This window comes from Lytechinus variegatus, chromosome 13 (assembly GCF_018143015.1).
Source record: "Lytechinus variegatus isolate NC3 chromosome 13, Lvar_3.0, whole genome shotgun sequence".
NCBI classification, from domain to species: domain Eukaryota; kingdom Metazoa; phylum Echinodermata; class Echinoidea; order Temnopleuroida; family Toxopneustidae; genus Lytechinus; species Lytechinus variegatus.
The window spans coordinates 10,706,732-10,720,826 of NC_054752.1; the positions used below are offsets into that span (position 1 = coordinate 10,706,732).

The 14,095-nt window shown below is 38.4% G+C and overlaps 1 protein-coding gene across 2 annotated transcripts in view; it reads left to right on the forward strand.

Moving 5' to 3' along the window:
- Positions 1–14,095, forward strand: part of LOC121426256 (transformation/transcription domain-associated protein-like) — a 77,526-nt gene that overhangs the window by 47,885 nt on the left and 15,546 nt on the right. For both annotated transcript variants that reach the window (XM_041622490.1, XM_041622491.1), the window contains exons 48-61: positions 456–614; positions 1,413–1,640; positions 2,507–2,602; positions 3,556–3,770; positions 5,483–5,606; positions 6,161–6,276; positions 8,260–8,472; positions 9,360–9,470; positions 9,972–10,166; positions 10,545–10,693; positions 11,773–11,982; positions 12,601–12,836; positions 13,288–13,387; positions 13,683–13,983. In XM_041622490.1, coding sequence (XP_041478424.1) covers positions 456–614; positions 1,413–1,640; positions 2,507–2,602; positions 3,556–3,770; positions 5,483–5,606; positions 6,161–6,276; positions 8,260–8,472; positions 9,360–9,470; positions 9,972–10,166; positions 10,545–10,693; positions 11,773–11,982; positions 12,601–12,836; positions 13,288–13,387; positions 13,683–13,983 — 2,453 coding nt within the window. The remainder of the gene's footprint in view (positions 1–455; positions 615–1,412; positions 1,641–2,506; positions 2,603–3,555; positions 3,771–5,482; positions 5,607–6,160; positions 6,277–8,259; positions 8,473–9,359; positions 9,471–9,971; positions 10,167–10,544; positions 10,694–11,772; positions 11,983–12,600; positions 12,837–13,287; positions 13,388–13,682; positions 13,984–14,095) is intronic.

Here is a 14,095-nt window from a genome sequence, read left to right on the forward strand (position 1 = left end):
CCTGAATAGTGAACCTGAAATTTTAAACATTATCTTGTCTTTGTTCTTTTAAGCTCTCCCTGAATTTTTTCTACATTTATTCAAGCTGCTAGTTTGATGTTAGTATCCAATTTTTTTAAAGTTATAGTTTTTTACCATACGATGCACTTTTTCATACAATATTTTGAACTCGTAATTCATTTTTGGCTGACTCATTGTTGCTTTTGTGCTGGTCTATAAAGTCTCTATTTAATTAATGTTTTTTAATAGAACTGCAGGCATGGCCGGAAAAAGGCATAAGATAAATATCAAATATATTAATTGACTGAAATGTGTGGAAATGAAAGTTGTATAAAAAGAAAGAATGTGAGCTTTGAATTATGGTGCTGTTTTCATTGAGAAATGCACCTTTTCAATTACAGTCTTTAAAAATGTCTTTTACCCAAATGCTGGATGACATTCACCATTATGTACAGGAGACATTAGATTCGCTTTCTGAGTTATATGAGAGGTTGGAAGAAGAGGATCTATGGGCTGGCCTCTGGCAGAGGAGATGTAAGTTCCCCGAGACCGCTACGGCTCTTTCGTACGAACAACAAGGATTCTTCGAACAGGCACAGACTACATATGAACAGGTAAGTCCGAATGGGTCTGCCTTTGGTGAAGTTTTCGTCAGCTCTTAGAAGTGGTTGTGTGGTAAAATAAGGTGAATCTGCAAATGGAAATATTTTCTGCAACCACAGAAATCTGTTTGACTCATGTGAAATTTGATTTAGGAGATGAAATGTTTCAACACATCATTGATTACCTGGGGACATTAGCAAAGTATTTGTTGTCGTCATTGAAATGAATTCACTACCGCAATAGATTATGAAATTTAGATTTGTATGCAAAATACTCTTGTTCAAAATGTACCTGTATTCAAACAGTGTGAACTCTCTAACAGCATTGTGTTCTTTTCCTTTGCTCTTAAGTTAATAAAAACACACAGACATTGTGTTATGTGCTGAATATTGTTCATGTTTGTTTTCAGAAGTAGTATAATTGTTATTTTTCTTATGGTATGTGTTGTTATGTTGTCCTCTTCTTCCTAGGTTTATCATAGATTTTATTCTTTTATCTTTTATTATAATATTACTGCAGTTAACTACATTTATTATTGTTTTCATTATTATGTTATTACAATTCATTTCAGGCATTAGCCAAGGCCAGGTCCAAGCACATCTCTGGTCCTGCCAGCAACATGCTGTGTCAGAAGTATCACCTATTTTTGTTTTCCTTCCTGAAATGGACTCTTATAATCATTCAATGCAGGCATTAGCCAAGGCCAGGTCCGAGCACAACTCCGGTCCTGCCAGCAACATGCTGTGTCAGAAGTATCACCTATTTTCGTTTTCCTTCCTAAAATGGACTCTTATAACCATTGAATTCAGGCATTAGCCAAGGCCAGGTCCGAGCACAACTCCGGTCCTGCCAGCAACATGCTGTTCCCCGAGTACCACCTGTGGGAGAGTCACTGGGTCCGATGCTGCAAGGAGCTGAGCCAGTGGGACATCCTGATGGAGTACGGGAACACCAAGGGACACACCAACCCTCAGTTGGTCCTGGAGAGCGCCTGGAGGGTGCCCAACTGGGGTGCGATGAAAGAGGCCCTGGCACAGGTGAGCATTTGGACCAGGGCCCTGTCTTCCATAAAGTTGCGATCGATCCGATCAACCACAACTATGGAAAGCCAGGAACATCAATGTCTATAATACATGTTTGCTCAAAATGTTTTGTGAATATGATGTATATTCTTACATGCTTCGTTTTCTTGACAATGCAGTATGCTCCTCTGTGTACAAATGGATATCGTGCCAATTTCCTGTAGAAATTTTGTTTTGACATTGATGGATTTTTATGTAACAGTAGTTGATCAAATCAATCGTAACTCTTTGTAAGACGGTACCCAGGGGCCTCAAAGAATGCTGGCTGATATACTTATTTTTAAACAAGTGCACACATAGCTACCAAAAAGTGTGTGTAGCACTTCCACTTATTTGAATGCATGATAAAAGAGTAATGTCTATTAGTTGCCTTGCTTACAGGCTTAGGTTTCATGGCTGGGGATTCAACCCCAGACTTCCAAATTTCTAGTCAGGCACCTTAGACCACTCGCCCATGGCCACGGTTGATTTTTTATTGCACATTGTGGTCAGTGCATTTGATTAAAAAAATCAGTCTATTATCAATGATGTCTTATGATGAATGCATTCCTTGCAATTCAATTGTGTCATTAACATTTATTATCAAACATTTTCTTTTGTGTTATTGACATTCTAACTTTTAACCTCTGGTATATTCAATCAAGTCTTTTAAGAAGTCACTTAAAACTCTTGTTCTAGGCAATTGCCTTCATTTAATATGTCATTCTGATTTTTGTTTGTATCTTTTATATGTAAATTGAAATTGTGAGCGCTTTGGGCCATTTGGGGAAAAGCGTGTTATGAATATTGAGTATTATTATTATTATTATATTCTATTTCAGGTTGAGCAGAGTTGCCCTCGTGAGATGAATTGGAAGGTTAATCTATACCGAGGTTTTATTGCTATCTGCCATCCTGATGAGAAGAACCTTACATTGGTAAGAAACATTAAACTACGTGTATGGACAGCCAGGAATGACATAATTTGTAATCTGAAAGGCATTGACTACCATTAGATCTTAACCATGGACAGTTAAGAACGACATAATCTGTAATCTCAAAGGCATTAAAGAACATTAGACCTTAACTATGGACAGCTAGGGATGACATAATGTATAATCTCAAATGCATTTAGGAACATTAGACCTTAACTATGGACAGCCAGGAATGACATGATTTGTAATCTCAAAGGCATTAAAGAACATTAGACCTGAACTATGGACAGCCGGGAATGACATAATGTATAATCTCAAAGGCATTAAAGAACATGAGACCTTAACTATGGACAGCTAAGAATGACAAAATTTGTAATCTCAAAGGCATTAAAGAACATTAGACCTTAACTATGGACAGCTAAGAATGACAAAATTTGTAATCTCAAAGGCATTAAAGAACATTAGACCTTAACTATGGACAGCTGGGAATGACATAATGTATAATCTCAAATGCATTTAAGAACATTAGACCTTAACTATGGACAGCCAGGAATGACATGATATGTAATCTCAAAGGCATTAGAGAACATTAGACCTATAACTATGGACAGCTGGGAATGACATAATGTATAATCTCAAAGGCATTAAAGAACATTAGACCTTAACTATGGACAGCCAGGAATGACATAATGTATAATCTCAAAGGCATTAAAGAACATTAGATCTTAACTATGGACAGCTAGGAATGACATAATGTATAATCCCTAAGGCATTAAAGAATATTAGCCCTTAACTCTGGACAGCCAGGAATGATGTAATTTGTAATCTCAAAGGTTTTGACCACCCATATATGACCAATCATACATGTAGATCTTAACTATGGACAGCCAGGAATTACGTAATTTGCAGCAGACATGTATTACTTAACTTTAATCTATATTACTTGTAATGTTTAGATTGAGAGACTCGTCGAGATGTCCAGCAAGCAAGCCCTTGAAGAATGGAGGCGTCTACCCCACTACGTCACTCAGGCCCACACCCCTCTCCTCCAGGCTTCACAGCGGATCATGGAACTACAAGAGGCCTCCCAGGTCCATCATGGCCTCCAACCTACCAACCTAGGACGCAATCAGAGTCTGCATGATATGAAGGCCATCGTTAAAACATGGAGGTTAGTTGATGATGTTTAATAATTTTACTTTCATTCAGATAAGGATTGATTTTAAAAACATACTTGCAGCTCTTGTTCTTAGTTTTTATGTGCTTTGCTCTGCTCTACCTTAAAAGGATTTTAGTAGATTTTCTAACGTATTTAATAATAAATGTTAAATCTTAAAAAGGTCTACCTCTGAATAGATTTTTTCTAGATAGGTGCCGCTATTTAACCTTTGATATGGGGTATAAATTTATTGAATTTTGTGACAAGAAGGCTGTTAAATGCTTATTATTAGTATTGGTAGTATTTTTAAAGATAATTTTTACCTTATACCTTTCGTTCATGTCTGCCACTCTTTTTTTATTAGAGTTTTATAAGAATTATTACAATTATCAGTTTTTAAAGGTCAAGTCTACCTTCAGAAAAATATTGATTTGAATCAATAGAGAAAAATCAGACAAGCACAATGCTGAAAATTTCATCAAAATCGGATGTAAAATAAGAAAGTTATGACATTTCAAAGTTTCGCTTATATTTAACAAAATAGTTATATGAACGAGCCAGTTACATCCAAATGAGAGAGTCGATGATGTCACTCACTCACTATTTCTTTTGTTTTTTATTGTTTGAATTTTACAATATTTCAATTTTTACGAATTTGACAATTAGGACCTCATTGCCTGAAGCACAAAATGTTAAAATAATGGAATTCCACATGTTCAGGGAGGAATGAAACCTCATTTCACATGACTATGACGAGAAAATCAAAATATTTCATAATTCAAACAATAAAAAACAAAAGAAATAGTGAGTGACATCATCGACTCATTTGGATGTAACTGGCTCTTTCATACAACTATTTTGTTAAAAATAAGCGAAACTTTGAAATGTCATAACTTTCTTATTTTACATCCGATTTTGATGAAATTTTCAGTATTATGCTTGTTGATTTTTTCTCTTTTTATTCAAATTAAGTTTTTGTTGGGGTGGACTTGTCCTTTAATTGTTAATAGGCAAATAACCCATACCAAAGGTTAAAGTACCATCTATCTAGATTATTTATCTACTGTGAGGCAGAATTAATCCTGCTGGGTACCCGTTCACCTCACCTTGTTTGATTGCAGCACAATGTACGTTAAATTTCTTGCTGGGATGAATAACAAAGAAAAGAAATTGTAGCATTTTTCATAAACTTTACAGATTAAAATTGACACAGTATGTTGGTAGTGTCATTAACGTTCAATCAATCAAACCCACAGCCTTCCAAATGAAAGACAACGCCACATTTGCTGATGTGGTTTATGGTACACCATGTGGAGTGTTATAGAAACAGTGGATAGGCGAGAAAGTAGAGATTTGAGAGTAGAGTATTCTTTCTTGAAAATAGTCCTGAAAAGGTCTGTAAACCAGAAGGAATGTTGAGTGAGAACAGCTTGAGTAGTAGAGCTGATGAGGAGATGCTGGCTTGAGTCGGCGAGTAGAGAGTAGTAGAGAGACTCAACGTTTCGGACAGGTTGACTGTCCGTCTTCAAGAAAGAATTCTCTACTCTCAAATCTCCACTTTCTCGCCTATCCACTTCTTCTTTTCTTCTATCCACTGTTTCTATAACACTCCACATGGTGTACCGTAAACCACATCAGCAATTGTACATGCCACCATGCAAACCTTCAAACAACACACATGTTTAGTAATTTGTATTACATGAATTTCTTTCATCTTTCTTCAGGAATCGTCTTCCAATGGTGTCCGATGATCTGAGTCACTGGAGCGATATCTTCATGTGGAGACAGCATCATTACCAAGCCATCGTTCAAGCTTACGACAACTCTTCTAGCTCATCACAAGATAGTGTAAGTCTCAATTCTCTTCCTGACTTGTTGGATAGGAAGTAAGTGGATTTAATTTGCAGTATGGTACAACTTCTCCATCTGAAGACAGAACTTAAGAATGGAAAATATTTTATAGTTAAAAGGAAAAATAATACTTGGTTTGCGATACCTTCTGCAAACAAATATATATTGAAGGATATGTCATATGTTCAAATGACAACAAGGATTATTAATCATTAATGTGGTATTCTGATGATTAAACCAAAGATAACTTGAACATTACATCTTCGATGTTCTTAACAGAGATAATTTACCTAATGCATTTAATTCATTGACATTCATTTTGTACTGATATTTTGTTTCTTCCAATTATAATTTTTTGTATAACTTTACACCACATGATATAGATACATAAAAATCATATATCATGAAAGAGCTTAACCATGGCTATGAGAATGCCGCCCTTAGGATAAGTTGCATTTTCATTTTTCATTCCATTTTCTTCCGAAAGATTTTTACCAATTATTAAGTTGCTTTCCAAAATAATCAAATTCTGGCTGTTATTGATCTTACAGCAACAGCACAACCACACAATGTTGGGTGTTCATGCATCAGCTCAGTCTATCATCAACTATGGCAAGGTGGCCAGGAAACATAGCCTAATTGGACCCGCGCTAGACTCACTCAGCAGGTCAGAGGAATGACAATGAGGATGATGGTGGTGATAGTGGTGGAGGTGACGATGGTGTTTGGTGGTGTTGGTGGAGGTGGCTGTGGTGGTGGAGATGATGATGCTTCTGGTGATGAGAATAGTAGTGGTGATGATTAGGATTATGATGATGATGACGATAGCGAGGATGATGATGGTGATGGCGGTTGTGGTTGTGTTGATTATGATTATGATGATCGTGGTGGTGGTGGTAGTGGAGATGGAGATGATGATGCTAATGGTGATGAGGATTGTATTGGTGGTGATGATGATGGTAGTTGTGGTGGTGGTGATGATGATGATGATGGTGGCAGGCCTGCCAACTTCTCTGGGTTTTCCCGGAGTTTCTCCGTTTTTCAGAATTTATAGCGGCCCAAAAGCGGAGAACTCTGTTTTCTTTGTATTTCAGATGATTTCTTTTTTCTTTGGGAAATGACGCACTTTCCGTCTGCCTACGGCTCTCTTTCTCTCTCCCCCTCTGAATCCTCTCAATGTTACATTTACGTACGTACACACGTGTGTCGGTGTTTAGGTTTAGATAACTCTATGGTCGGATCGTACCTATATACCATGCGTAACGTTAACTAAACGCATGCATTACGCGCACGTACGTGGAGTTCAGAACGCGTGATGGGCCTGTGCTACGTGTGTGCATATACGAAGCGCAACAAGCCACGGCCAGTGCGCTATTTATCCGACAGCGATCGTGTGTATTGACATTGGACAGTTCGCCCCGCGATCGCGAGGATTCATAGCGCGTGTAGTGCGAATGTAACTCTATGCATACGATGCAGCGCAGCGCTTGCGTGCCTCCGCTACTATACTACTACTGTTCTGGAATACCGTGTGGGAAATGGATTGTTTCGCCAGCTGAGGGTTTAGAAACGGTAACATTTTAAACTAATATTTTGTCCTGAAATTTTTATATGTGCTTTGTGCTTAGTGAGCTAAATGCTTTGGATTTTACAAGTCTGCCGTTTCAGTGCCGATTCTTGCAAACTTTTAGACCCCTGCTGTATTTTTTTTAGTCTGTTAAAGGCACACAGAGACTCCCTCCTCTCCTATCATGCCTATGCAAAACAACGAAAGCAGTTCTGCTAATTTTTCATAGCAACAGTGACTGTGAAAGAGTATTTTCCATCGTGGTAAAGAACAAAACTAAGCAGAGAGCAAGCCTGAGCACAAGAACATTAAGTTCTCTGATGGTACATAAATTGGCTATGGAGAGTAGATCAAAAGAAACTATGCCATACTTGTACTTACTCAAGAGAGGTAATACATGGTGCCAAAAAAAAGGCACTTATGAAAGGCTCCAGAGAAAGGACAAGGCATAAAAAGCTCAAGAAGGGCTCCAGAAGGCTTGTTTTTAAGGTGAAATTTCCTAAATGTCCTCCAGCTTCAAGGGGGCTCTGCCCCCAAGGGGCCCTAAAAGTAAGGCGGGCCCCTTGACCCCCGCCGCTGGGAGTTCGTCTTTCCGCGCGATTCGTGGACTCATTTTTCCATTTTCAAATGTTGGCAGGTCTGTGGTGGTAGTGGTTGTGGTGGTGATGATGATGATGATGGTGGTGGTGGTTGTGGTGGTGGTGATGATGGTGGTGGTGGTGGTGGTGGTGATGATGATGATGATGATGATGATGATGCTGGTGGTGGTGGTGATGATGGTGGTGGTGAAGAAGGTGATGATGGTGATGATGATAATAATGATGATTGTGATAATGATTATGCTTTTGGTGGTGATTCGGATGGTTGTGGCGGTAATCATGAGAATGTTGATGGTGTTGTGGCTAAATATGTTTAAGATGATGATGATAACCACTGTAATTATGATGGAAATGATGATGATGATAATTATGAATATGATGATGATGTGATATTGGTGATTATTGTTTCCCCAGTCCCATTTCAAGAACACACATATAATCATCATCCTATCTCTTACCTCCCCAAACCCTTACCCAACCTCAGAATCCACACCATCCCGAGCGTCCCTGTCGTCGACTGCTTCCAGAAGATTCGACAGCAGGTGAAGTGCTACCTCCAGATGGCCGGCACCATGGGAAAACAGGAACTCCAGGAAGGGTTAGAGGTCATTGAATCTACCAACCTCAAGTACTTCAGCCGGGAGATGACGGCCGAGTTCTATGCTCTCAAGGGGATGTTCCTTGCTCAGGTCGGCAGGTCAGTATCTGTTTCTTGATTAAACTGTTCCATGACAGTTGAACCTGCAACAATTTGCTCTTATCAAAACAATCTGTACATGAAGCCAACATTGAATGAAATCTCAGATGTAGACCTTGTATCCAATCCTAATCCTTACATTATTCTGCACAAAAAAAAGCCATTACAACCATAAAGCCTAACCTTACATCTTCAGGGAACTTCAGGCAGAAGCCAATACCACGTCACCTCTTAATTTGGGCAGGGTGATGTATGACCGTTGTGGAGACAGGTTTCCATCTCCATCACGGTCAATGGTAATGCAGTGCCTGAAGCATATTCTTAAAATTTGGAGCTTATTGCAGTAGCTCATACTACATGTAGTTGTCATTGAAAGTGTCTGAAAATAACGCAGTTGCCATTTTAATGAGCGCAATGAGCAACAGATTGCCCAACGTGTTACCTTATTGTAACTTAAGCATGTCATGATCTAATGTTTCTGACTTGTGTCTTTGAAACAGAGGGTTGTGGGTTCAAATCCTAGCCATTGCATGTTTTCCTTCGGCAAAAAATATTATCCACACTGTGCTGCACTCAACCCAGGAGAGGGGAATTGGTAACTGGCAGGATTGATTCTTTGAATGCACTGAGCTCGGTTGAAAAAATGTAGCTCCAGCTAAAGTTGGGGTTATAATAATAATATAGGGTATTTATATTGCGCACACATCCACCTTGTTAGGTGCTCAAGGCGCTCCTATATTACCTGGCTAATAATATCTTTGTATCCTCAGGCGAAAAGTACCATATGAATCCAGCTATTATTATTTCTTATGGAACTGCTGATTTAATTTTGTTATTTTGTTATGATCATCAACCATTGTCAATCATAAATTTTGTATTATTTTCAGGTCTGATGAAGCAAACAAGACCTTCTCATCAGCTGTTCAGATGCATGATACACTTGTCAAGGCTTGGGCCTTATGGGGTGACTACTTAGAACAGATCTTCTGCAAAGACAAGTAAGAACATAATACTTTCAGATCTATTTGTTTCTCAAGTTAGCATATTTTTTTTCTTTTTTCTTATGCATCTTCACATATTTTTGGCTGTTCTCTTTTTAAATGTTTCTTCTAATCCTGTTATTTCTGCATACAGACGATATTTAATGGTTCAGAAGGCAGTTTATATTTATATAACACTATTCTTTTTTGTCTTTTACATATAATTTTGACTTCATAAGTTTACTTCATTATTTTTTATATTTCTTATCATAATTATATACATAACTTGTGGAATAAATAGGAATTCATTGTAATGCTAGGCGTAGCTTTAATCAATGTTCGTCAGAGCTGTCCTCCCCTTTTTAAAATTATCATGAGGCCAAAATTTTGCCTCTGCCATGAATTGAAACCGGGGCCCTAGCTTAGAATGCGGGTACCTGAGCCACAAGACCAAAGCTTGGCTGGCCAGTGTTACGAAAATTATAATAATAAATCATGTTATTGTAAATTTCTTCTCAGACAAATGTCTCTAGGAGAGTCGGCTATAACGTGCTTCCTCCACGCCTGTCGTCATCAGAACGAGAGTAAGTCTCGTAAATACCTCGCTAAGGTTCTCTGGTTGATAACCTACGATGATGAGAAGGCTGATCACCCATTGGCCAAGGCTGTTGACAAGTATTCTGTCGGTGTTCCGCCCATTCAGTGGTTGCCATGGTAATTCTACATTTTGATACCGTTATTGTATGAATTGATAGTGTCATTAGAATATGTTATTTCTATTTCATTATTTATTAATTGAATTAGATTGAAAATTAAGGTACTTCACTCGAAAGTATTTTTACATTCAAATATGACATGTACAAAGAATATCATATTCATCATAATCAACTTTTGATATTGTAATTTTTTTTTTCTTACATCATAAAAAATGAACAGCATTAGAATTTAAAATATTAGGTTTTCAAATTTCAAGTTCATGCATACATACATAGCTATACAAAATATCCCCCCCCCCGGTATGTTGGATCACAAATAAATGAATAATGTGAATTGCTTGATGAAACAATACAATGTGATAATTTGATATTTCAGGATACCACAGCTGTTGACGTGTCTGGTCGGGAATGAAGGGGATCTTATCATCAATATCTTAATGCAAGTTGGGCGGGTCTATCCACAAGCGCTATACTTCCCTATAAGAACACTCTATCTCACACACAAGATTGAACACAGGGAGAAATGTAAGTTCATATCAATATTGATAGTGGATAATGAAATCATTTTGAATCTTTATGTTGTTCTATTTCATTGTGTTGTGTAATTCAGTATTATTATGTTTGGGGTTTCTTGATTGTTAGTTTCTAAAACTTGTTTTTCGTTATCCTTGTATTTTTGTGTTTTGTATGACATTTGTAATGATTTTATTAAATTCCTTCTTTTTTTGCCAAATAAATATGTGTCAAATGAAGGTCACGGGGAGGGAGAAGTGGGGAGGCTTAGGGGGAAGGGGGAAGGCTTTCCATGAAGACGTTTGATCAAACGAGTCTTGTTTAATCCGACAGCTGTGCCTCTCAGCTAATCCAAATCAAGTAAACTTGTCAGATGAAAAGTGTTGAGGAAATTGCTCTCCAGGGCCCTGTTGTATAAAGAGTTATGATTGATCTGATCAATTGCAACTATGGACGGCCAGCAACGTCAATATCTATTATGCATGTTTGTTCAAAATATTTTCAAGCTGTGATGTAAATTCATTCATTCATTGTTTTCTTGAAAATTCACTGCGCTTCTCTTTGCATAAAAAGGACGTTGTGCAAATTTTTCATAGAAAAAATTATGACACTAATGGATTTCCATGGAGTTATGATTGGTCAGAACAATCGTAACTCTTTGTACAACAGGGCCCAGATATGTATTGTGGAGAAAGGGTGCAGCATAAAGTATAAAACGCAAGATTCTTTGCCCTGTTAAGGGGTAAAGTTGTGGGAATACTTTCTCAAGACACTGATAAGACACACTGTGTTGGTAGTGTCATTAAACCTCAATCAATCAAGTAATGTGTGTACATTTCCAGCATAGCCAGGGAGGAAAGATAATACAATGAATTCCATCAATCTTGGTCTTGTAACTTTAAAGCGTAGCGAGTGATCGGGGACTGATCTGTATGATTGATCTTACACAATAATCAATGCAATCAATCCTAGAAATGAACCTCGCAATCAATCGCTAAGTTTTGTATTACAGGGCCCAATGTGTGTCATTGCATTCCACATGGACCTGTTTTCACAAATCTTACATTTTTTTAATTTCAAAACGTATCCAGTCAAGAGTGGAGATGCTGCTGCTGGCCGCCGCCGTCTCTCTTCCAACCCGATACCAACCAAGTCGTCTACCTCCACGGATCCGACCACACCCATCGATGCCACGCCTAGCAACGCTACTGCGGTATCCAAGGATGACATCAAAGAGGAAGGGGATTCCAAGAAAGAGACGAGTTCCACCGCTACGCCTGCTTCATCAACAGCAGGAGGAGGTAAGAACTTGAGTCTTTTGTAATGAGATTTTCCTCACATTTGCAATGATTAGTGGTGATCTTATAATGATAATAATAATAATATGGTCCATTTTTATAGTGCAGCTACTATAATTGCATACACATGTACTCTACTGCGCTTGATGCTTGGTATCATATTATTTCCTTGGCTGTAGCTGAGCCGCCATATAGGCGCTAAAGCATTCAAGGGATAAATCCTCCGGGTACATCTTGCAATGTCTCTACATTTAGCACCATACACTTAGCATCTGATAATTTAACAAGGACCATTAACGTTTTTTTACTCAGTTTTGTTGCATTCGTGGTGATAGATCTTGGCCAATATTGAATTTGATATCACTGAACACAATTTTAATATCTCCTTTTTTGAACTCACAACTTTTTATTCCTAGTTCTTGCTACAAATATGACAGATGTTACATTCTTTGAATGTCATCAGTACAAGAATCCTAGTATCAGATACCCTATCCACCACCCTAAACTCACTGCTGCCATGCCCTTTTTCAGCGGCCATCTTTTGAGTGAAGGAAAGCATTTTATAAACATTTGTCTTTTAACTTTTCCCAGTCTAACCGTTGTCATTCATACCTACCACAGATGCTACTACCACCACCGCCACTCTCTCAGCATCATCGACCTCCGATACCACTTCTACCACCACTACCACCACCACGCCCTCCACCAGCACCCCTGCTCCTGGCCTGGGGTCCAGTGTGGCCAACCCTGGTCCTATCCGTGCTTCCGTTCCCATGGTCAGGTGTTCTAAGATCATGGGTGTCCAGAGGGATCTACATCCGATACTGCTGTCGTCACTGGAAGGCATTGTGGATCAGGTAATTTTCAGAGTATTTAGAATAGCTAACATGGGCTGGTGCACTTTGCCTTGGCATTGGACTAAAAAAAAGTATCAATAATGATCAATTAGGCAGCCAAGGAGGTATGATAATCAGTACCCACAATGGGGTGTTCTAAGTTGTTCTAAGATGTGTGTCCAGAGGAATCTACATCCGATACTGCTGTCATGGCTTGAAGAAATTGTTAACCAGGTGAGAGTTGTTGTAATTTTCACTGATTTGAGATAAGATTATCTTTATTGCTGATACAGAGTGATCTAGTGTGAACTATTCAGATTCTAAAGCAATCAGAAACATAGATATTGAGCATTATATGAAAAGTTGATTATGTAAATAACAATTAACATTAACAACGCTATTATTATTTTTGTATCAGTATTGAAAGGTTTGCAACAGAAATTCATGTTTTTTTTTTCTATATTGTATATAGATGGTGTGGTTCAGGGAGAACTGGTATGAAGAGGTCCTGCGCCATCTTCGACTGGCGTTGGCAAAGTGTCAAGCTGTGGCCTTTGAAAACAGAGGAGCAGGTGAGAAGCATCAATTTTATTTAACTGATTGTTCCTTGATTGAAATAAATAAAGGGTCTAAAAAATGTGATAAAATAAGGCTGGCAAGGATTGGGTATGTGTAGGAATTGAAGACAGTGAGCCTCTCAGTAGATTTTGAGTTTTGGATATAAGCAGTGTTACGAAGAGGAAGAACAAATATGAGGATATGCAATAAAAGTGATGTAGCTAGGTTGCTATAGTTGAGTGTGAATGCATGTCAACATGTAAAATTTTATCGTTTATTAAATCTTTTCATGATTACTTATCTACTCAGTCGTTGAAGCAAGAGTAACCCCGCACACCCTGAGCTTTGTCAAGAAGCTGGTGAATACATTCGGCGGCGTCGGGATCGAGAACGTCAGCAGCGTGACCCAGACCCTGTCCAGCGCGGCCTCCGAGCTTCTCGTCAGACGCGCTCAAGCCACGGCTCAGGATCCCATCTTCCAGAAGCTCAAGAACCAGTTCAAGATTGATTTTGATTTCTCTCAACCCGGGGCTACCAAGCTCAGGAATCTCATCGCCATGCTCAAGAAATGGATCAAAATTATCGAGACCAGGACAAAGCTTCTACCAAAGTAAGAAAATTGATGAACAAACACACGACCAGTGGAAATTTCATCAAAATCAGATTGAAAGAAAAATGATTTGAATGTCGCTTTGTTTTTCTAAACTGTGTTTTTATTCATT